Source organism: Diadema setosum, chromosome 4 (assembly GCF_964275005.1).
Source record: "Diadema setosum chromosome 4, eeDiaSeto1, whole genome shotgun sequence".
Taxonomy (NCBI): Eukaryota; Metazoa; Echinodermata; class Echinoidea; order Diadematoida; family Diadematidae; genus Diadema; species Diadema setosum.
This window is the reverse complement of record NC_092688.1, coordinates 14,218,884-14,243,393: the sequence shown is the minus strand read 5'-3', so window position 1 is coordinate 14,243,393 and position 24,510 is coordinate 14,218,884. Positions and strand designations below refer to the sequence as shown.

General features: G+C 39.6%; 3 protein-coding genes across 3 annotated transcripts; 1 reads left to right on the top strand and 2 right to left on the bottom strand.

The window, feature by feature from the left end:
* Nucleotides 1–217: 217 nt before the first annotated feature.
* On the bottom strand, nt 218–21,254 carry LOC140227567 (uncharacterized). Its single transcript, XM_072307984.1, has 3 exons — nt 20,898–21,254; nt 1,344–1,854; nt 218–1,049 (listed from the first exon to the last, which is right to left on the bottom strand). Exons 2-3 carry the CDS (start codon nt 1,819–1,821, stop codon nt 559–561), a joined length of 969 nt encoding a protein of 322 aa, XP_072164085.1. The 5' UTR covers nt 1,822–1,854; nt 20,898–21,254; the 3' UTR covers nt 218–558.
* On the bottom strand, nt 13,537–15,656 carry LOC140227566 (protein HGH1 homolog). Its single transcript, XM_072307983.1, has 3 exons — nt 14,869–15,656; nt 14,463–14,653; nt 13,537–13,810 (listed from the first exon to the last, which is right to left on the bottom strand). Exons 1-3 carry the CDS (start codon nt 15,542–15,544, stop codon nt 13,580–13,582), a joined length of 1,098 nt encoding a protein of 365 aa, XP_072164084.1. The 5' UTR covers nt 15,545–15,656; the 3' UTR covers nt 13,537–13,579.
* LOC140227568 (serine/threonine-protein phosphatase PGAM5, mitochondrial-like) lies at nt 15,722–24,408 on the top strand. Its single transcript, XM_072307985.1, has 5 exons — nt 15,722–16,112; nt 16,842–17,017; nt 18,440–18,657; nt 21,173–21,306; nt 21,747–24,408. The coding sequence occupies exons 1-5, from the start codon at nt 15,928–15,930 to the stop codon at nt 21,895–21,897; spliced, it is 864 nt and encodes a 287-aa protein (XP_072164086.1). The 5' UTR covers nt 15,722–15,927; the 3' UTR covers nt 21,898–24,408.
* The last annotated feature ends 102 nt before the right edge of the window (nt 24,409–24,510 follow it).

Here is a 24,510-nt window from a genome sequence, read left to right as displayed (position 1 = left end):
CCAAAACATCCCGACCCGCTACACAATACTCTGTCTCGCGAAGCTGCGACCACTCGAATCCGAGCAAATCTCACATCCTACGGTCATCCGTCAGACTGACCCGAAATAAGTGGCAAGCAATAACCATTATTCTTTTTTTAAAGTGCTTTCTAACATGAGTTCCCTATCAACTTATCGTTTGCAACTGTACGATACAAAACACGAAAAGAAACTCATATGGCAAATATACAGTTGTGCATAACAGTATGATGCGACAAGTAACATTAATCGAAGCCTTATCGTCTTTGATACAATATTTTCTTTATATACATTTGACTACACTTTGTTACAGTTTATGATACTGTTCATATCCGGGGTTAAACATGCCGTCGGTTTCTTCATATCAATCCAGAACATTGGTTGATATCAGATGAAATTGTGGCAATAGCGCTGAGATTGCCTTGCCTCCTGCTGAAGAACTTTTTTTCGCAGTCGACATCGATACCCGGTAGTATAAAGTGTCATAAGATTATGATTTATGTAGTTGTTTGTTATTTTCGCTTTTGAGGATGCTTCTTGTTAGTGGCTGAAGAATACACTTAGGAGAACAGCAACGAGCATGACAGCCATACTCGTCTTAACGATGCACGCCCCGCATGTCACGCTGATGCACAGGTAGTTATCGCTGCCGCCGGAGACGGGGGCAATCCAGTAGGCGTTGGAGCTCGGCGAGGCACTAACGCAGGCGTAGTCGAAGTCGTCACAAGTGACGTCACTGAGATCCAGGGTGACAGCCAAGTCGGAGAAGGAGCCGGTGCTGCCGGCAGAGACATCGACAGACATTTCCGAGGAGGAGAGGGAAACGGTTTCCGTAGCAACGGCGGTGCCACCGGTCTCGGAGTCGGAGAGGTAGGCGCGGATCAGCCAGTTGTCGCTACCGGACACGTCGTCGCTGGAATCCGAGTTGGTAACCACCATGTCAAATTCGATGGCCTGGCCACCACCGGGAGTGATCACTGCGTCGTCGGGGTTCGTCATGGTGAAAGTGGTGACGGTGACATCAGCAACAGCTGTTGGTAGAGTAAGGAGAAGAGAAAGGTAATTGGTAAATTATCGAGTGCGAGGGAAACAACATCAAATTATTAATTATTCATGGTTGCCATCAATAAACGAATTAATGCCTACTAAGATAGCAAAGCTGTATTGTCATTATGTATAATCGTTTATAATCCCATGATAATATTTTTATGCGTTTTTAGAGTACCCCCCCCCCCCCACACACACACACACATATTTAGAGTGAAATTAACACTACATATGGTTCCTTGGAAGATGATGTGCGAGTTTTCCTTCACGATGCTTACCTTTGCAAACAAAGCTGATACACATGGAGCTGTTGGAGGTGTCGACGGAATCCCAGCTGACGCCGGGGTAGGGTGTGACCGAGACGCAGAGGTACTGGTAGGTGTCACCATTACCGCAGTCAACGTTGGAAAGATCCATGGTGGCCTCGAGGTTGTTCCATGTCACAGTCGAGTCGTCCGTCATGTCGACGAGCTGCTGGCTGCTCGACAGCGACGCCGAGCCGGCACCATCCATCGTCAGGGTGGAGCCGTCTTCGGAGAGGGTGATGGCCACCATGAAGCGGTAGGTGTCGTTGGATGCCTCGATCAGGTCGGCGGCACCAAGCGTAGGCGTGAACTGGAGGTCGAAGGTGAAGGCGAAGGAGGCCCCGCCGTAGATGGTGGAAGGGCTGTCGACCGAAAAGGCGTCGACATCGATGTACTGGGCACATGCGACGGCGATGAGAGCCGCGAAGACGATAAAGCGTGCCAGGGCCATTACACTGAAGATGTGGAGTTGGATGTTGAGTATCTGTTGAGAAACAATGAGAAGGAAAAAAAAAAGGTTAGACTGAAATTGGTCATAAAACATCTAGAATTCTTTTTCCTTTTAACTTGTGAGAAAAATTCAACTCTGCAAAAACAATCTTCTACGCAGTAGTTCGAAACAATGATTACTTACGTCTGCTTGGAAAAGGGAATTTGGTTTGGAGAGAGTGAGACGAAAACAATGTTGAAGCAAAAGGAAGTTCGGCATTAATAAATGGAAATCATCAGAGTCGTTCAAGAAAGTATGAATCTCCGTTTTGGTGTAGTCGGGGGCAACAACGTAACACCCCTGTCCGCAGGGGAGGTCCTCCTCTATAGTTCGCGGATATAAGAAAGGCGTTTATCGATCAGGTGCTCGGCCCAGCGCACCCCGTTTAGCACCGTCGCTATGGCGACAAGCAATCTCGCGCTCTACCAGTACCAGTCACATGCAGATCTGGGCGACTTTGTCATTTACGACATGTTAAAATTTTGATGTTCCAAAAACTTATCTGTCTTTCTAGAATAATATCCAAATAGAGTTGAAAGTATCCCAACAATATACTGCAGTGAGACTTCCGTCGTCGCTTTAATCACTTTCGTTCGAAATCTCCATTGGATATGAAGTCATTCTCGTCCGAACGTGAATTTGAACGCTCAGATGAAACGAATTAGAATAGATTAAAACAGATAGAATGAAAAGCTTCAACCAGATAAATGTCAAACCAGAGGGAACAACACAGACTGAGAAATAACTGCAGCTCTAATCAACACCGTAAGCATGGATGCTGTCGTGCCACAGGCCAATCCCCCCCCCCCAAAAAAAAAGTGAACAAAAACCGAAAAAGAAGTTGTCTTACCTTAAAAAACAGAGGTGCTCAGTAATATAGATCCTGAGAAGAACAATAAATGTTCTCTGTAAAGTTCCTGCTAATAACTATCGGTATTGGAGCAATGTATGGTTTCGTTGGTTCCACAAACGAGATAAGATCCCAAAATGTATAATCACAGGAGCAGAGCTTGTGACGAGATCACTGGTGAGACCGCTGATGGAGGGAATGATCCTCCCTCATCGAGAGTTCAGGTTTTATTAGCTCCTCCCGTGTTTGCTAAGCAACAGGCCTACACCCACAGGTTGCTACATGAGAACAAAGGAGAGTGGGCTAACGGGGGACGCTGATTGGTCAAAAAGTTCCCGAATCGATTGCCGAGACGGAGGAATTGGTATTGTGGATGTCAACGAGTGTGTACATGAGTTTGTGCGTCTTCCCCTAGGATGCGGGAGGGATCGATACAAATATTGATGGAACTCACCAAGAGACAGGCTAAAGAATGACCGATGTATAGACGAATTATGCAGGGATGCTAAGGAATGCTCAGACTCGTAACAATAAATAAACACGTGTTTGTCTATAAGTGTATTGGATCTATGTGATGCCCAGTGCAGCGATGTGTGTTGATTACTAGGAAATCCTTAATCAATGCTTAATAAAGAAGATGTAGTTTATTCAATGCACGAAATATCTTCGCCAAATCGCATGTATATTGCATACATAAAAATGTATCACTTACTCCTCTATGTTATTCTACACTAAACCGTATCAGGAGTATGGATCCTGGCTATTAATGAACAAACAACACTTGAGAAATCAGTGACACACAATTGAATTAAAAACTTCAGCTAAGCTGTTGGAAAATTATTCTGTAGAAGTGGTAGTTAGATAAATGTAGTATCAATGAATGCTTAGTGAAATACGCCTACTAAATTATCATTAAAATGACTGCATCGCGTAGTGGTCATGATTTCATCGTTGAGTTATCTCAACACATACACAAAATATACATTTTCTTCGATTAAGAGAAAGTTAAGAGTATAATGTACTTGTGGCACACGTGAAGGAACATAACACATTGTGTCGTTGTCTTTAATCCACTATAAAGGAGAGGTAAGTTCATGCTAAAAAGAGCGGAAATCGGATGGCAAACACAGCAAAATAACGAACAGCCTGTTCGTCTCATGATTATTTGCAAACTAATTTTTGTTTCAATTAAGTTTTGCAAACACAGGAATTGACAACTGTTGGTACTGGAATAGCCATGATAGAAAAGTAGCCTCAGATTGACATCATGTCTTGGAGTTGTGCGCTGTCACCAACAGACGAAAACATTTTCCCACCCTTTACCCTTTCATGGAATTGAAAAGTATCTCGTGGGATATAGGCCTACATTTATAATCTCCTCTTCTTGTGATGGTAAGTCACTGACGCCTGTTCCAAGGCCATCCCTTATACTCCCCTCCCCTCCATTACATCCCCCCATGAAACAATTACGCAACACGATGAAACTTACATAGTTGGCAAATTTCCACGTCCCAGCACCCAGCACAATAATGGTGAAGGTCAATCATATTTCGACACTGTTGATTTAATCCTAACAATTTTCTGCACCTAGGGCAGGAAATTTCCCATGAATTTTTGTTATGACTACTCTTTTCTTCAATTCGATAATTACGACATACAAGAAAAAGAATGGATGCTAAAACGTTCGTTGCCTAAAAGTGATTAAGTTATCTATATGTAAAATATAGAAGTCTTGTGGACATAAAGTATAATAAAAGTGTAAATAAGTTTTTGAGGTCGTTCAGAACGCTAAATTTCTTCTTTTTTTTTTCAAGACACAACACTGAGCTACTAAGCAAGATTTAATCATGTATACCCTTTGCTGCCAAGATGTGCAAATGAACATGATATTGTGAATACATTATCCACTGATGCGTTCAGTTGAGGTTTTTATGTTCTTTTTATGATCAAAGTACAGTAGGCAGTATTGACGGACCAAGCTATACTCGTTTTTTTACTTGTTATCTAAAGCCACATTTCTACATATACAGTAAATTCGATACAATTCTAGAATTGTGCTCTGGCGATGTCGATAATGAATGTAATAACAGTGCTCATAAATTGTTATCCTAACAAAAATCCATTCCATGGGATTGTTCTACATCAGGTACAATAACTCCCAAGATCCCAGAGATTATTTTTAATCAACTTGTTAACATCACCATGCTGTTATGGATCCGAGGATAGATCCTATTAGTTCCGTAAGGGGCTTGGAATATTTATTTCCAGCTTGTGTTGATTGGTACAATAGTATTTAATTTACAATATACACATTAAAAAATCCATCAAAATATCTTATGGAGGTATCTTGGATATCTGTATATGCATGATAATATTGTATACTAAAGTAGTTCTGTCGTGAATGGCAGGTAATATTTTTTTTTCATCAAAGTTTTTCTCCTCTCACAGTTTTGATAGCCATTTTGGAGTTATCTAATAAATTCTAGAAAAAGAAATTTGAAAATTGTAATCATTAGTGATTACTTCAGCTTACTGGGACTTGAAAGAAAACACAAACAAGGGGTGCTGTGTATACTTATGGATACAAAATTCTGAAACAATGTTCATGGCGACAGAAGAGTGTTTTAAATGCTCAGGTTTTCCACAACTTATTTCGATAAGAAGGAAAATTACTTCAACACAGGATGGAGATGCAACTTTGGTGACAAGATCATAGAATAAAAGACAGTGCCAAATATCCAGTGTCGCTGTTTGTTGGACACATGAATGTTACAGATTTGATATCCCACATTAACCTTATTCTAAGTCCGATTTTGATACAATTTGATACTGTTCTGATCGTCAGATTTTACTCTTGTTATCAACGTCAATCTAGGATATATGTAGAATTTTATTTCATAGACCGCAATACCTGGCATGATATATAGTGCACCATGAGATATAGTGCACTGCAGCATAGACTTCCGATAGACATTTCTGAGAAGGTGTTTTCATGGCGAAACTGTTTCCCGTTATCTTAATCCTGATTAAGAATACAAAAGCGCCAACGCTGTTTAACCCCTGATACAATTATCGACCAGCTAATCGGATTATACTTGAACTTCGTTAGACCGTCGCGCGCTTAAGTGAGCTTTCGACAACAGCAACGAACGTGATCCTGTCCGGTAAGTTCTGTCACCCTGTGTCAGTCTTTTTCATTCATTTTAATGATTGTTTTCGTTCAATTGAATAAGCGGGCAGTGTCTTTTCCAACTGCGGTCTCTTTTCCAACATTTGGGTCGCTGTTGTTTTTAAGCTTGTCATAAAACTGTCACCGAGTACTCAGTATACGCGCCACTCCCGCACGAGTTTTTAGTCAGCAAATAAAAGAGACATAATGATATAGAAAACAAGAGAGGATAATTGGATATAGTCATACACTCTCTCTGATCATTGCTTTGCCGCAAGACGTAACAGAGAGGTAATAACGATACCACTTTGATGGTGCACACGTGCTGAATCTAACCACATCCACTCTCATCTTCCCACGGGGAACACATTATTTTCACACATAAGCGGGAAGTTTCCCTAATTTCCAATATATTGTATAGTATGTTCTTTCTAGTGATAGTGCTTCCCCTTCTTTGGCGCCAAAAAAAAAAAAAAAAAAAGAGGAAAGAAAGAAAGAAAGAAAACGTACTGAGATAACTTATCACAGGTTCTTACACATTCGAGTTTAGCCATCAAATAGGCCTACACAACGTCATATCAGATTGACATTGACTAATCTTTGCAATGCCGTGTTCGAAGAATAATAGTAGGAGCTATTAGAAGCAGTTTTGACTGAAAGAAACGCTATATATTAAAGATACATTATTAATGACCCGAAATCACTGGAAATATCAATTAACAATAAAATCTACACAGGACAAACCTGTCCACATTGGCAGGTATACCTATCATGTGGATACATCTTAGCTAAATCATAAAAGTATCCGTTCAGGCAACCGTACAAAAAACAACAACAACAACAACAACAACAACCAAAAACAAATGCACTGTACACTGTGTTAATCGGTTCCAATCATGCACTGAACGAATGGAAAGAGATTGTTCTGACAAAAGCCATGATTAAGCTTGTTGGATGAGCTCTGAGTTTGTTCGTGACGATAGGTATGACATCGTCACCTTTACACACAGTTTTCGTTATTGTTGTTGTTGTTGTTTTTCCAGTGTTAGCGTTGTTGTCTAAGAGGGTTCTGCGATCCTGATATAATTGCCTATATATAGGCCTATTTGTCAGGTAGACTATATACCTATAGTACTAGTAAGCAAATCGCCTATATGAGTCAACGAGAACCTGTTTATGGCGTGAAGTCCTGTCCAATGATGAACGTATACCAGGAAAGGTTCAATCCCAGAACAGGACCGCCTGTTTAGAAAATTCACGCGGGAGCCTCCATCCCACGACTTTACTAACGACTAATGACTTGTGTAAGTGCACTTGATGTAAGAATTGACATTGTCTGCATGCAGTTCCGTTAAGTATTACAGATTGTACCAGTTTTGATATAGAATTGAATTTGGTGGCCGATATAATTATATTCATCAATAGTGAGTTCTAACACACAGTAGATCAATTATTTCAATTATCAATGTCAAACATTGATCTAAATGAGGTTTTCTGAACTAAACAAATTCAGGAATTAATCAAGTGACATACGTAAACGTGAGGATTACTATAATGTCCGCAATTAATTCTGTAGGAAAATAATGATATATTGTGTGGAACCTCCCTTTCTTGAAAGAGCTTGCTAGTGCCTGATGTATAGGTATTGATAATTCACGCCCTATTATACTTTCGTACATCTCTGCATTCTATAGAAAGTACAAAGTATCTTATCGAGTAATGACTGTTACATATTGAATCATTGTAAATTCCACTCCATGGTCAATGATAAGACAGTATACTTATGTACAAAATCCTCATAGGAACCATTGACCTGATGTATGAGATGCTCTCCCTAGATAACTATCTGAAACGATTCACATTTTCCTTAAAACCTTTCAAAAGAAAATCAAACCAGTTATGATAGATAGATCTAGTTTTTTTTTCTTTTAAATAGTCATATTTCAAGAAATAGTTTTTTTTTTATTGTAAATCATAATAGAGTGCATAGTATATTCACAACTACAACAGAAACGCGAAGTTATGTAAATTCATGGTCGCTTTAAGCATAATCACAATTTCTAATGTAAAATGAAACCAGGGTTCGTGATTCCTCCCTCTCCCCCCCCCCCCAACTTGCACCTTCCCCCTTCTTTTGCGTGTAAATCCTTGAGAACAGTTTACTTAGTATTAGTTTTGTCAAGAGTAATCAAAGGGCTGTCATCTCATCAAGCATCACCACGTATGTTTGTTGTGACAGCCCGTGCAACATGGAACATGGCATTGTCATGGAAGAGAAAATGCAACAATTTTCTGTATTTTGAATCTGTATGGTTTGTTGAGTTTGCTACTAAAACTTGATTTTTAGAAGAAAATCTTATTTCACCATTTTTTTTGTATATTCGTTAATCCATTGTATTATAAAAAAAAAAAACTACTATATTAACAACAGCCAAACCAAACGATAAAATTCAAGTTTCAACAAAAGCATAGACATGAAATGAGAAAACTATGGAATTTCAATATTTCGCGTGATTAATTTGACCGAAAACATGCAAACTGGAAGAGGTGCATGATGACGCCACCATGCCCTGACGAGTCTCTCTCATTGGTTTGTACACAAAATAAACTTCTAAAATCATCAATTGGGTCGATGATTAAACAACTGCACCCCCCCCCCTTAAAGTCGTCGTCGCTATGACTACAAAACAACAATGATTTGTTCTGAATTATAAGGATATAATATTTTATTGCTTTCACGTTAAAAAAGAGAGATTTACTCAGGATTAATGTAAATATTATGAATGGATATCGAGACGTGAGAGATGACATGACACAATATTCCATCTGGCAATTTGAGTTTGTGGTTGTGACTTATATCAGTGTAAATTGCACTTTAAACAATTAGTTTACTTGACGTGAATGAAAATGAAGTAAGCCAATACCGATAGCTATGTATAGCACTTTGCTTTATTCATTCATGTCACGTCATGGTACTTCCAATTAAGTAATGCATTGTAAGTTTAGTTAGGAATTTACTTTCAGATCACATGAGTTTGAAAATCTTTTTTTTTTTCTTCCAGACGTAAGATGTAATATGACTTTCATACATTATTTTGAATTGTTTCATATTGCTGTAACACGAAATCAATCAGGTGACTGCATCCAAAAGAATATAATCATTTTCCTCTGTCAGTTAAAAAAAAATGTAACACAGTAAGTAATTTCCTTGTTAAGAGTACTGAACACATATAATGTTCTTCTGCGAATATATCATTTGGTAATATTTCCATTTGCTTTATACATGTACAACTTCAATGGACCCACTAAATAAGTTTCAAAATAATGACAGAGTTGTATTTTTATTTCATGTACTCGTATATACTCCGGCTATTTATTCATAATGTAAGCTCTCTGATGCTAATGAAAATGTTGCATGAAATGTTTATTGTAGTTTGCAACGCGCATCTTATCATGGGAGTACAACTACATGTTTGACTAATCTAGCTAAAATTTCAAATCAAATTTGACTCTTTCTCCTCCCTACCCCCCCCCCCCCTCCCGCCAAAAAAAAAGGGGGGAGAAAAGGGGGATTTTGACAGCGCATTTACCCATCATAAGATATAATAAGGCCAATATAAAGAGGAAATAAAACGCTTGTGCAAACAGGAAGAAAAGAACACAAAAGTATATTCAGTGTTCAACGCTAACTCACCTTAAATCAGCCTTTCAGCTTTGATGGTTGTGAGTAGATTAAAGTGCTTGAGAAACGGGAATGATGTGATGGAGCACGTATAATCTGAGCAATGTAGGAAGTCTGGAGCGATAATGAACGGTCAGATGTTTTGTGTAACTATTATACCACGTGTGTGTAGTGCATTAATTAGGAAGTTTGGAGTAAGGGACAATAATACAACGCTGTATATTGGATTGCCCGGCGCAACCATCGATTTTTTTGAGCTTTTCTTTCGTGTCAGCGAGGGTGAAGACGCAAACTTTCTCGGTGACTGGAAAGGAGTTTCATGTACATGTACAGTGCGGCCCATTGTCCGCTCCAGCGGAATGTCGCGGTAAAACTTGCTGAAAGGCGGCATGAATAATATATGAGTTTGGGGCTAGTACTGTTTGGGGAATTGCCATGGGCTGCATGCACTTTGTGTATCTGTATTTTTAACAACGCGGGACAAAGCCTCATGTCCTGTTTGGCGCTGGTATCTATTCATCAAACGTGTATCATGAAAATTACAGTATCTATTATGCGACCCAATTGTGACGACACCAAAAAGGTATTACACACTCCTTGACGAGACTGAGGCTTCTTTTGGGTCAAGTATAAAAGTTATCAAACATCAAACAGGACGATTCTCGTCCAAATGCAAATGATTATACATCAATATTTAACAAGCACGGGTGACGTGAAAAAAAGAATATAACCCTAAAACACACACACACACACATATACACACACAAATATATATATATATATATATATATATATATATGAAGTTTGTTTGCAAAAACCGATAAGTCCATATTTGCCAAATGGAGATATTTGCGATTAAAGGTAAAAAAAAATATAGAGAATAATAAGAAAATTTTTGCTTCTTTTGACCATAACTTCAAAAATGTTTCTTTATATGTAATGACCAATATATCATTTTAAAGGTCTTATTTTGTACTTTATGACAGGAACTGTACTTCAAAATCTTCAAAAATGGACTTATCGGTTTTTGCAAACAAACTCTTCATATATATATATATATATATATATATATATATATATATATATATATATACATATATATATATACCTGTGTGTGTGTGTGTGAAGAGCTTAAATGAAAAAAACAGATACATTCATTTTATTAATTTCAGATATTTGACATTGCAGCTGCAACAAAAGAAAAGAAAGAAAATAAATATTTGTGATTTCAAAAACATCTTCATAAATATTTCTACTATAACGAGTGTGTCACTGAAAATATTTTATTTTTCTCGATTTGATGATGATCAACTTATTGAAAAAAAGAACAAACATGGCGTTTATCTGCATTTGCATTTCAAATTTTCCTGCCTGTTCTGTCCCTGCTTTCGTTCTTGTCCTTGCCATGGTCCTTTTTTCTGTTTGTTTCGCCTGACGTCATGATATCAAAATTTCATACATGGAGTCCTTGATGGATCTTGAGATGCCCTCATCTTCTAGAGTAATTCACAAAATTTACAAGCTATAATTCTGTTGTGAATTCATCTTTTCCATATAGAGTTACAAAATAGTATCATATTGCTTGTCTACTTATCTAAAAACAAAGTTGATATGATTATAATTGTATCTATGTTTTGTTGAAACTTATGTGATTCAAAGTTCCTTGAAATATTATGTACTCATGTAAGCGTTATGTAGGGCCTGTATTGCTTTGTTTTGGAAATAAAACCACTTGAAGTTAATAAGATTTATATGAAATGAACAAATAAAAAGCACAATAAAACTAGTGACTTTCAAAGGATTCGGCCCTGAGATTATTCCCATCAAGGTAATGAACACTACCCCTGGCACCCCTCCCCCCCCCCCCAATACACACACAATAGACTTTCTGCTGAATCTGCCAAACATTTCAAATACATTTTTTCCAATTCAATTACTTCTATTTCTTAAGATGCTTGAACACCCTGGATGATCTGCCACGTCAAAGCCGGCCCCCAGTCGGATGCCCTCTGACGCACTTTGAGAACAAAGAAGGGAACGAAATCCACTTTATGAGAAAGCCCCCAAAGACAAATACAATGTAGCATACACTTATCAGCGACACACACATACACATGTCTCGGCCACACACACACACACACACACACACACATAAATCAATGAGCTTCAGACATGAGGATTACAAAAGAAAGTTATGTCACAGCACCGTCCAAACCAGCCAGCAAGGGCGCCCTCTAATTTTCTATGCATATATTGCATTTTCTAACTCTCGGTCTTCTATCGGTATTGTTTACCTGGAATTCTGTGCATATTCCACATACAGTGTCGGGATAACATGACACAACCAGGGCGAAGCATTTTCACTTTTTTGATCAACACAACATTTATTATTTGACTTACATTATTATTCTACAAGACAATTTGTATTCCAGTACAGTGATTGGAAAATGTTGATAAAGAATATAAAATTTGAAAATCTTCAATCAGTTTTTCCAGATATTTGTGATAAGAAATATGAGATATTGCATTCTCACATATATATATAAATATGTGTGTGTGTGTGTGTGTGTGTGTGTGTGTGTGTGTTATGTAGACTGGTCTTCTAGGCCAAACATAGCAGAGATTGTAGCAGAAGCTTCGATGGCATATGAGCAGAAACATCCAGTTATAGTACGCTGCGATCCAGAAGCAGAGTAACTTGAGTTGACAGAGTTCGGCTTGGTTGCGAGCAGAGGAGACTCAAAAAATTACAATGCCATGATGCAGTTCGGAGCTATGGGATAAACAGCAGTTCAAGTACTGTGACAGAAGCATGCAGAGAAACATTGCGGATGACACCAGATTGCTATGATAGCAGAAGACCAATTTGGCCGAAGCAACGGTTTGGCCGTACTCACAAAGCAGAGATAATCTTGGCTGAGGTAAGGATGAGATGACAGAAGCCCAAGGAGTCTTTGCAGGAACCCAGTACAGTACACTCCCTAACAAACACGGTTATATTACGAAATTCCTGTTACAACGAAGTAAAATTTCATGCCACAACATTATCGCCTCCATGCATTTTTTATTGTTTATTTGTTTGGTTATAACAAAATTTTGATATAACGAAAGAAAACTGCGGGTCCAAAGGACTTCGTTATAATGGGAGTCCACTGCACATGTATTCTGGAATTGATGGCACTTGCCTACCAAGATTTTGACAAGGCTGGGCAGGGCCGGTTGGCAAGAGGGCACTTCATGGCTGCAGCGGTGAGGTCAGAGATTTGTAATGGTCTGTTTTGTGCATAACCACACACAACAGACAAGACGACTGAAAACTGTATTGAGCACTGAAGCATTTTAAAGATGGAATTCGAAAAGTACAATTGTACGATGGTCGGCCACAGCAACATAACTGAGCTCTGGGGATTGTGTCAAGCAGAAGGTCGAGTTTACTAAACAAAGTCGCAACAATATTTTTGACACTGGATAAATAAAAATCTTTTAGATTTACAACAATGCTACAAACTGACCAAACCATAATTTGCAAATGGTTATGGGAACATAGCCCAGGGTAACAAGCAAGTAGCAATGCAAGTACAATTGTACATTGTATGAGGCACAAAAGCTGCAGGGTGCAAGCTATGGGCTTGATGGTGGTGCTGTGAAAATGTCAAACATATACAATTCAAAACACCCAAATGCATCACCCTTGGCTAAAAAGATGTGAAAGTGTTACAAGATTTTTAAAAAAATACAAACAATCATGTTTCTCATGGTAAGGTCAGTGGGTGTATTTAGACAAGACTCTTATGCATTTCTGCTATGATGGCTGCTAACTTTAGGTTGGGGCTGTTGTGACAGAAGCTTATGAAGACAGAAAAATCACAGATGTTGGACATGTGGAGGTGGTAGAGTTTGAAAAGGATGCTCTGAGTGGAGAATGCGCCAAAGGTCAAGCCCCCTCCCCCCCCCCCCCCTGGAAAAAAACCCAAACCGAATGTTCCATGGTCCCTGCTCAAAACCCTGTCTTATTCACTCAGTCCTCCTCTTGATCTCCTTTTTCAAGCTGGGCCTTGACGTTTTCCGGTATCTCGACCTCATTTAGGTTCTCCATTCCCGGCTCTGGGTCGTCCATGATCAGTACGTCAATCACCTTGCGGCAGAGGGCCTGGACTTTGGGGTCCTTCTCCCACTTCATGAACTCACGGAAGATCACATAGGTCCTCTTTTCTTTCACTATCTGCCGCCCGATGGCTGTTGCACATAACTATTGTGAAAAAAAGACAGGAGTTCCATGAGATATTTGAGAATTGGCAAGAGCAAAATCTACATAGATAAGCTTTACATTAATACAGCCAGACATGGGCAGGCTAGATGCTAACAAAGGTAGGTTATCACATGCATGATGTATTTACTTTGCATCCATGTACAATACTGGTTGTGAAAAGCACCAGCTGAGTAGGACATGTCTATTCATTCAATGGTGTGGGGGGGGGGGGGGGATAAATGATAGGGAAATATCAAATGTAAATGACATTGACTGGGAATAATTATAGGAAGAGCAGAGACTAATTAATCTATTTATCTATTCACTTTCACCTTGGTTACTGTAATAAATGAAATATGAAATTTTTCATCAACTAAAATGGTACTACACTTCACTGTGATGTCTCACTTGCCTAGACTTGTCCAACACATAGGAATAGAATTTGAATGCAGGGTATGAAACCTATCCCTTACGATGAGTTCTCAAATCCCATAGCCATACATGTTGTCAAGGCCAACAGTCAATTCTAATCTACAACATGCAAACCAGCAGGATATGACATTTTAACAAGTCTCAGCTACAAGACACCTGTTTTGGAAAAAAAATCAATAGGCACATTCACAGATCTAGCGTATCACATGACTTAGATCACCTGATACACAGCTTCTAGGAGCATGGTCCTGATCTCAGGATCCTCCTCCCTCTGTTTGCCCTCCTCGAGATACTGGAGGTCATCGGGCATCCCTTCCATGTCCTCTTCACTGAGCTCCTCTGGCCCAGCCAGTGGGAGGAGGAGATGGGGTAGGATGTCCACCTGGTCTCCTAGCAACCATTCATGGGATGCTGCAGAAAATACATAGACACAAAAACTGACAATTAGTTTTCTATATGTCAACTATTCGATATTGCAAAGTGGCAATTGATGATAATCAAACAGTTTAAACATGACACAATCAATGTTATAACCATTACAGGTATTTCAATAATCACAGCAATCTCAAAACTCGTAAGAGAACACATGAAAAAAAAAAGTATTCAATTACTGTCTGTGGTCATACCAGTATCGAAGCAGCAATTTTTCAGAGCAGTCACCACGCCTCTCCGTCTGACTTCGGATTTGATGTACTGAGTGTATGGCAGCAGTCTCTGAACAGTGCAGCGGTTCCGGTCCAGTACAAATGTCCTGGCTTCACTGAGTTGTGTTAAGTTTGCTAGTAGGGGACCCACAAAATCGAGACACGAATTTTTCTTGTTGTATCCTTGCAAGCAGAATGCTTCTACGAGTTTATTCATTCCCACCTGTTGTGACTCGTTCTCACTTTCCAAAATCGACAAAACTCTTTTCGCTCCGGTCAAATTTCGAGTTAGGTTGCTGAGTATCATGCATGCCGGCTGAGCGTACTGACTTGAAGGATCAACGACAGTCTGCAAGAGATAAGGAATGAAAGTGAGATCCCTGGCGAGCTTCTCCGCGAAAATGTCCTCAGACGTCAGGTTGACTAGCGCGTGGTAGCACTGTTTCACGTGAGCGTCGCCAATCCCTTCACTCCCACTAGCACGGACGAGCTCCCCGAGAGCTTCGGCGCAAGGAACAAGGTGGGTGCCGAGCGCTTCACGTCCATCCCGAGTCGCAGTTGTACCGACGACGTGCAGGAGCGCCGTATTTCTGACGTCTTGCCTTGTCGCCGGTGATAAAAATGGAAGTAACTCTTCAATCACTGACGCATCTACCATACTCAAATATTGTCAATGATACCAAAATGGTAAATGTAAGTATAATTTCAACGGCTGAGTCTGAGATACACGATTCGCAATACAATATTGCGACACATGTGGGGCAGTGAGAAGCCATATATCTAAATCCAGTCGTTTCTTTGCTTTGTATTTAGCCGTAATTTCCCTTTGGTGGAATTTTCCAGACACATACATTTTGTATTTCTTCACGTGTCTATTAGTAAGTCTATTCGTGTCTCCGCGCGCACTGAGCTTCCGGTTTAGTTGAAACGCTATTTGTGTGAGCGAGTGGTCCGGAGAAAAATACATTCTCAAGTTGAAACTAGGCACTGTAAATTATATATATTGTTGCAGTAACGCTCAGAATAAGTTGCCAAATAATAATGCCTTCTTTTCAACAAAGCTACCGACTTCTGAAAGTAGTTATTGGCGTTACGACTAGCGCCACTGCTGGAGCTGTAGCCGTCTGCTACTCGCACGAGAATAGGAATGGATTCCTCCCTGCAGTTCTGGCGGCTTGGACGACTAATCATTCGCCTAGTGTCAAATGGGACGCCAACTGGGATAGGTAAGATCATGGGCAGGGAGCAGAGGCAGAGGTGATAATATGAGCATGAAAATGTCAAATCAAAGTGGTCAAAATATTTTAGCATTTAATGATGTCTTTTTTATTTCAATAACAATACTATTAAAATTGAATGTCTGTATATTTAAAAGGCATGGATGGAGTTGTGCAATATTTCATCTAAACTTAAACTAAGGCAGGACAAGACTCAAGAGGTAGGGTCTGTAGCTAACATTACATCTAATGTCTAATCATTTCACTGAAAGTACACAACTTCCAAAACATAATTTCACATTTGAAAGCATAAACATGCGATGAAAGCACACTTTTACGTTACCATACCACACACAGCCCTGGCCCTGTCGCTGTACACAAGTCACTATTGTCGCGATCAAGCACTTTTGTCTGGTTGGGCTAACTTTTAGAGAGTGTTTCTCCTCATTATTCAATATTAGAGAAAATGATGTGATAACACACAACACTGCTCAGTTAGACTTGAGGAATCAAATCCTGGTCCTTTGGATCTGGAAGCAGACATGATATTGACTGAGCCCTGACTGTATAAGTGTCCTGTGTGATGATCTTTTCTTGATGAATTACATCTGCAAGGATTTGAGAACATGTTTCGTTTTTCCCTTTTTATTTTCTATCATCTCTAACTGTTACCTCTCTTTCCTTTTCTCTCTTTCTGTCTAAATTCCTTTGCTTTTCTTTTACTTGTCCTACATTCAGGAGGGAGCCGGAGAGTTTGATGCAACCATCAAAGACTGAGGTAGATTCTAAAAGCAGCCAGGAGAGCAAGCTAGAAGGTGTGAAGGCTACAGCAACTAGACACTTGATTCTCATCAGACACGGACAATACAACTTGCAGGGTGCTACAGATGAAGCTCGGATACTTACTGCCCTAGGTTTGTCAACTTCTCCTTCATATTATTCTCTTCTTCTTCCCCTCTTCTTTTTTCTCTTTTCCATTCTTCTTTTTTGTTCTTCTCATCTTATCTTCTTCTTTATCCATCAAATTCAGTCGTAAAAATTATGCTCTGTGTGTACATGAAGGTGATTTTTTTTTTTTTACATGATTCAGAAATGCCAAGTCTCCCAGACTCTGCAGGAGGCTGCTTCTTCACATCCTGAACAAAGAGTATAAAGTGTTCCTGATAAAGGGAATTATTTTACTGTTGCCTATTAACTCTTTATGTGCCATGGTGGAAACCCCCTGTGTGCCACGTTATTCTGAGAAACGAAGGTAGTCATGCTTTGAGAAAGAATTCTGTTTTTCCAATTTGTATAACTTCTACAAATTTCTGTTACGCTGGACATAATACAGTAGTGAGCAAAGTTAAATAGGAATGCCAAACTTTGCTTCCATATACAATGTATAACAATTCTATTTTCAATTTGTCTTTTGAATTACCAGTTGCTACATTACTGTAAAGGCATGAGTTTTAGTGACATAAACTTAGAATGTACACGCAAATCTAGTTGGGAACACCGCTTGATAGTCAACCACCACATAGAATGCAAGCCGTATGTAAGAGGAACAAAAGCGCGAGAAACGCTTTGATTGTACCGCGGGATTAGCGATGTATCGATCGGTTATGGCGGCTTTGTTTGTTGAGCAGAATATGCAAAGTTGGCACGCCGTCAACTGAGCCGGACGTGCGAACGTGGCACATAAAGAGTTAAAATGTCGCCATGTGAATGCTCTTTGAAACCTCCTGGGACCGGTTTCATAAAAAGTTGATATGAGAGCAACTCTTGCTGGAATGGCAGTTGTCATTGTAATGACAAGAATCTAGCTTCCTGATTGGCTGTTGCTATTGGAAGTTGACATTCCAGCAGGAGTTGCTATCCTAAACGGGCTAACATCTTTTATGAAATGGGGCCCAGGATCCTAATGTTGGAAGCCATGTATCATTGAGTGAGAGATGATCATGAAACTGTAAATCAGTCAATCGCATTAAACTTGTGTGCTTTGATTTTACTTTACAGTAATTTTTCTGCCTTAGCTTCAAGGAATTATCCTGATTTATATTCATTTTCCTTTGAAAGGATTTAGTAGGCCTACATAGTAATTGTTCTGCAGTCAACATTAATTGCTTTACCATGACAAGTTCTGTGTTGCATGGTAGCAAATCTAAAACAATGTTACGATATTGTCTCTTCATTCTTCAGAAGCATAAAGAATAATGGTTGTACTGATGAATTGTTGTGTCATATTTCAATAGTTCTCAATGACAATGGTATTCAGAGAAATACAGAGCTGGGCAAAAGATACGAGCTACAATTCCAAAATTCACACACTTTCCCTTCTTCAATGATACCTTCAGGCCGGGATCAGGCCGAGCTGACAGGAAAGAGGCTGAAGGAGCTGGGCCACCCCTACACCGTACTGGTCAGCTCCACCATGGCCCGGGCCAGGGAGACGGCCGACCTCATCCAGGCCCAGTTACCACCTGAGATCCCCCGTGTGGAGTGCGACCTGCTTAGGGAGGGTGCCCCCATCCCTCCTGAGCCTCCAGTGGGTCACTGGAAGCCTGAAGTCAGGGTAATGTATTGTCACTGCCTTTCAGCCCCATTAGAAGCATCACTGTATTCCGTTTTAAAGGGTTGGACTATGTCTTGTACTCACAAGTTTCATTTAGGTATTCAGACGCAAGTGTTTTCTTCAGAGCTCACAATTTCTTGAATTAATTATTGCCACTCTATTTTATTTCAAAGGGCAATTTCAGCATTTTAATCATTTTTGTCTCGCCCACCGGAGGTGAAGGCGAGACTAAGGGATCCAAATGTCGTCCGTCCGTCGTCCGTCCGTCGTCCGTCACAAATGTTAAAGTTTACCTGCAAGACTCTCTTCTGATGCATAACTTAGCAACTGTTACAGCAATGGCAGCCAAACTTGGGTGATAGAAGCACTAGGGGTATCTTCATGTTATGGTGTTGTTGGAGGTCATGTGATGATGTCAAAGGTCATTTGAGGTCATATATTAAAGAGTATGTGCAAGACTCTCTTTTCTATGTTAAAGTTTACCTGCAAGACTCTCTTTTGACAAATAACTTCACATAAGTTGCTTGGATTACAACCTAACTTGGGTCATAGATGCACTGGGGGTACCTTCGTGTTATGGTGCCGTTGGAGGTCACAGGATAAGGTCAAAGGTCATTTGAGGTCATACGTTAAAGTTTACTTGCAAGTCTCTTATCACACGTAACTCGACACATGTTGCTACAATGGCAATCAAACTTGGGTGATGGATGCACTGGGGGTACCTTCATGTTATGGTGCCGTTGGAGGTCACATGATAAGGTCAAAGGTCATTTGAGGTCATATGTTAAAGTTTACTTGCAAGTCTCTTATCACACGTAACTCGACACATGTTGCTACAATGGCAATCAAACTTGGGTGATGGATGCACTGGGGGTACCTTCATGTTATGGTGCCGTAAGAGGTCACATGATAAGGTCAAAGGTCATTTGAGGTCATATGTTAAAGTTTACTTGCAAGACTCTTATCACACGTAACTCGGCACATGTTGCTACAATGGCAATCAAACTTGGGTGATGGTAGATGTCTCTTGGGAAATTGAAGGTAACCACAAGGTCAAAGGTCACAGACGGGTCAACGAACTTTTAGGGCCTAATGTTAAGTTTTTAGGGCGCATTTCGTTTATGGCTCATAACTTTTGATCCCTTTGTCCATTTGTGACCAAACTTGGATGGAAGATATCCCTTGGGGAGTTGAAGGTCATCACGAGGTCAAAGGTCACAGAAAGGGGTCAACAAATTTTTAGGGCCGAATGATATGTTTTTATGGCACGTTTCGATTATGGCTCATTACTTTTGATCCCTTTGTCCGTTTGTGACCAAACTTAGATGGTAAATGTCCCTTGGGGTGTTGAAGGTCACCACAAGGTCAAAGGTCATAAGCAGGTCAATTAACTTCTGGGAGTTATAAAAGATATTAATTCCTTGTACGCGAATGGGCGAGACACAATTTGGCACTTGTCTTGTTTGTATCTATTTTCATAGAGCGACTACTTCACAGCCCCTTTTCATGTAGTATAGGTAGAGTGGATAGAATAGAAACAAAGTTCAGTGATTAACTGAAATTTGATGGTTTTTATTTTTTTTTTCTCTGTAGTTAAAATGCATGCAGAATTTTCTACACCATCCATGTTTATGATTGTAGGTCTTTTGTAGAGTATTCATATATTTTTAGCAATCTCAGTTTCAAAAAAAAAATCTGTTTGAGACATTGCATCAAATTTGAATGAGTGAAGTAATTAAAGTCTATTTTTATGGCCTTAAAATGTTTTAAAATTTTTGTGGTACCTTCTTGATGTTTTCTGAATACCAAAGACCTCCTCCACCGAACTTGCGATCAATGAGTGTATTGACCAAAGTTGATCAGATTAGCTATGAGCATGAAACAATGTTGTGAATCCTGAATTGATGATTCATTATATCAAGCCTTCGTCTCCCCACTTTCTTGGCTACTTTGTGAATTAAGGCCACCTTACATGATTACTTGTGGCATTCCTCCTCAACAGCCACCTATCCTGCTCCCTTCCTCTCCTCTATGAATATCAAGGACTTTCAGAAACCAGTCTTTACTACGCTCTTTATTTATGGGTCGCTTGCTTTATTAATCATCAAATGCAGACACACTGTCACAGTCATACACACACACACACACACTTTTTTCTTTTTTTTTTGTCACACACACACACACTCTATAACCCAACATACAAAATCTACTAATCTTAAGAATTGCAGAGCAATGCTTACCACCTTAGTTTTCCTGCTTGTCCGATGGAGCAGTGGGACCACAAAGCACCATAATCATCCTACTTGGCAAGTTTCTGCTTTTCTTAGAACAGGCAAATACCCGAGTATGCTTGCTGAATCATTTTTGCCTGCCCCTTGCTGCCATTTTTGGTCTATAACACCCTTCAGCAGATGTGTGCTGACTTTCCTTTTTTGCACCCTTCTCTTGTGCACCTTCATTCCTAACACTGGTCCTGTGTACATCATCTTGATGTCATGCCTTGGCCCCTCTTCAGCAGTTCTTTGAGGACGGGGCCCGCATCGAGGCGGCCTTCAGGAAGTACTTCCACCGTGCTGACCCCGAGCAGGTCAAAGACAGCTACGAAATCATCGTCTGCCATGCCAATGTCATCAGATACTTCGTCTGCAGGTGAGTTGCGGCTCAAGTTATCCAAAAGTCTTTCAGATTAACTGTGTGGGATTGTAGCTCTTTCTGTACATGCCCTTATTCACTGACACCTATGCAAATACAATTTTTTAGGTTTTGTCACCTTAGTCATTTGTGATGCTAAGTATGCAGGACGTGGGATAGTATGCATAAATTGTCAGTTGAGAATGATAAGGGCGTTAAGTTGCCTCTAAACCCATAGTGTTCGGGACAACTTAACGCCCTTCTCATTCTCAACAGACGAAATTGTAAAGGAACTGAACACATTTTTCCTTTACCCCTTTTCAGAATGTTTTTCCAAGTCACTGGAATGAAAAGTTTTGGATCTATCTTTGTGTCTGTTTTCTCTTGATATTGATTTTAATTAGATTTGTATTTTATCAATTTTTTTTTTGGTCTCTGTTTTTATTTTTCTTTGACAGAGCCATGCAGTTTCCACCCGAGGCCTGGCTAAGAATTAGTCTAAACCATGGCAGTCTCACATGGCTCTCGTTACGACCCAGTGGGCGTGTCTCGCTCAAGTTCCTCGGCGACGTGGGCTTCATGCCAGCAGACAAGGTGACGTCCTCGTAGGGGTTTCCATGGCAACCATACTTCACCGTCTGACAATGAAGCCTGCACAGTCCCTGCAAGTCAAAGCTGCCGATTAAAGCGAATCCTCAGGATTGATTGCCTGTCTGTTAAGTGGATGAATATATATACTAGACATATAGGACTGGATCTGGTAATATACTAGAAATAGCATGTTTTTACTCCAGGACAGTGCTTTAGAAGTATGATCCACACCATTTTCTGTCTCGCACAACATGTGAAATACAGTTACATTAATATATATTTGTTTAAACTCGTCTATTTTCCCACTGGAATGCATATGTCTTTCCAAGCACAGGTTTCTGTATTCCCTGGGCAAGATATTATTTTTAACTTATTCAAGTTAACGGTGTTCTACCTTCTCTCCATTTTCTTGCAATTTTTTCTTTTCTTTTCTTTTTTTCATTTCTGTTTGTTTTCTTGAGTAGCAGCAACTGACTATAGAACCGTTCTATCAGTGTTATATGATGACAACAATTCGTGGCTTCACACGAGTGACTTGCAAACCTAGGTTTTGTATGTTTAACGAGAAAGTACTTATCCAAAATTATGTCCGAGCCTTGTAGCTAGACTGGAGTATTCAGTATAAGATTGTTGAATGCCTTAAGCGTCATCTGAATTTCTTATAGATTTATATGCTGTGTTTATAAGTTGAACGAGTAGATGCTGGTAATTTTGTAATGCTTATATTCAAGTCATTCTGAGCATTTGTAATCCCAAGTCTAATTTTTTGCAGGAAAAAATGTCTGAAATTGATGCTAATGAAAGAAATACATTCTGCCCTTCATTTTTCTCCTTGAGGTGTAGAATGGTTTTGCACTGTAGCTGATGAAAACATCTCATGATAGCTCCTTTTGAATTCAATAATGCTGCAAGTAAGTTGTATGGAAATTGTGAGAAGTACCGGTATGGCTGCAGAACATGTTTACCATGCAAACCGTGAGATAGAGTGGAGAAACGTTTTTAGTAGAGTGTGCTAGATATCAAGTCTTGATGTTAAGGGTTAATAAGTCTATAGAATTGTATGACATTTCTGCTGACAAAGAGAGTCTATCTATCATTGTACGGGTTGTAAATCTGTCATGAGCTGTTTAATGTTGGCAAGGGGCGAAGACTGACTCTGCACTATGCAATCATTTTCACTGGCATATATATGATCATGGTAACTTTGTCATACTCTAGAGGCACAATAATTCACTTTGCAATCAATCAAGAATTAGTCATGCCTTGTGTGTTCTGTTTGTATGCTGCATTTCTTGCACACATTTTGTGCCGCAAATCAAGACTGGTATTAAGTTGTCCAAACAGTGATAAATTATGCTCTTTTGCATGTTGGTCAATTCTAAAGTCTTTAAGAGGCTCGGCCATCATAAATGAGTAATATGAAACTTTCCTCCAACCCCCTCCCCCCCCCAAAAAAAGAAGGTAATTACATCATAACTCTGAAACTCACTTAACAAACTCTAGGTGTGTCTTTTTGTAATGTGACATTCCAAAGTTACCCTATGTGCCAATATCTCCCTAAGCACTTTTTTTTTTGTCTTATGCTGCCGGTTGTACTGTTGAGAAGATTGTTTGAAACATAAGGTCCTTAAAAATGAGTAAGATGTAAGTGCTACTAGCAATTAACTCCACATGCATATTTATTTTCAGGCCTTTGCATTGCCACCCTCCCCCCCCCCCCCCCCCCACTACCACCACCAGTTTGCACACAACATTTAAATATGACTGTTGGGTAATAATTATGCACAAACCACCAGTGTAGGGTGCATTATTTAAAAGACCACCCATGCAGAATGTGCTCTCCCCTCACAATGCACCCACTTCAATTTCTTGATCAAGTTTGTGTGGATATAAAAGTGACAAACTGTGCTTGACAAAAATGTTCTCCATTCTATGGAATTACATGTAGCTCACGCTATGATGTAAAAAGTTTTCCAGGCGAGTCTCCAGGGAAAAAAAAATGTGATTGCAGACCAATTGTGATTCTACTTATGATTTCCATGAATTATGATTATTAAATGTATGCAGATTTTGGTTTCTTTTTTGTTATTGTCATATATGTGAAATCTAATTTGAATTTATGCTGACTGTAAGTGGGCATACTGGGAAAATAGTGTCAAAAACTTGAAGCACAACATTTGCATTATCTCATGCGACATTTCATGTCAATGTGTCTGGAATACATGGGTTAGATGTAAATGCTTTTGCACACATACCATGTAGACATCTTGTATTGACTTGTCACGAGTATCTCAGGCATACAAAGAGAGCCACAAACTAAATATACATGTATGTATGTGGGAATTTTCCCTCGAAGAGACGATGAAATAAAAGATAAGTGAATGAAAACCGTCTCCAAGTCTCATATTGCCTTCTTGTTTGGGAATGCCCCTCTCCCAGACCTGCTTACAATGTACACTGAAAAACTACTCAAACTTTAGTACTTGTATAAGATTATCACACCTATGTAGACGAAGTGGAAATGAGTATGGAGGTAGACGTTGTAATTGCTGAAAGTGTAATCACTCAGTCTTTGTCAGATGTTCAGCTATGTTTGAGTTTTGTGGATTATATGCCCCATTTTGTAGAACA

Excerpts from the sequence above, each read along its gene's own strand:
- LOC140227567 (XM_072307984.1), bottom strand. The coding sequence starts at position 1,821 with ATGGCCCTGGCACGCTTTATCGTCTTCGCGGCTCTCATCGCCGTCGCA. Across the intron at positions 1,050-1,343 it reads TATCAGCTTTGTTTGCAAAG|CTGTTGCTGATGTCACCGTC; the intron begins GTAAGCATCGTG and ends CTCTACCAACAG.
- LOC140227566 (XM_072307983.1), bottom strand. The coding sequence starts at position 15,544 with ATGGTAGATGCGTCAGTGATTGAAGAGTTACTTCCATTTTTATCACCG. Across the intron at positions 14,654-14,868 it reads AAATTGCTGCTTCGATACTG|CATCCCATGAATGGTTGCTA; the intron begins GTATGACCACAG and ends TATTTTCTGCAG. Across the intron at positions 13,811-14,462 it reads TCCTAGAAGCTGTGTATCAG|TTATGTGCAACAGCCATCGG; the intron begins GTGATCTAAGTC and ends TTTTCACAATAG.
- LOC140227568 (XM_072307985.1), top strand. The coding sequence starts at position 15,928 with ATGCCTTCTTTTCAACAAAGCTACCGACTTCTGAAAGTAGTTATTGGC. Across the intron at positions 17,018-18,439 it reads TCGGATACTTACTGCCCTAG|GCCGGGATCAGGCCGAGCTG; the intron begins GTTTGTCAACTT and ends TGATACCTTCAG. Across the intron at positions 18,658-21,172 it reads ACTGGAAGCCTGAAGTCAGG|CAGTTCTTTGAGGACGGGGC; the intron begins GTAATGTATTGT and ends GCCCCTCTTCAG.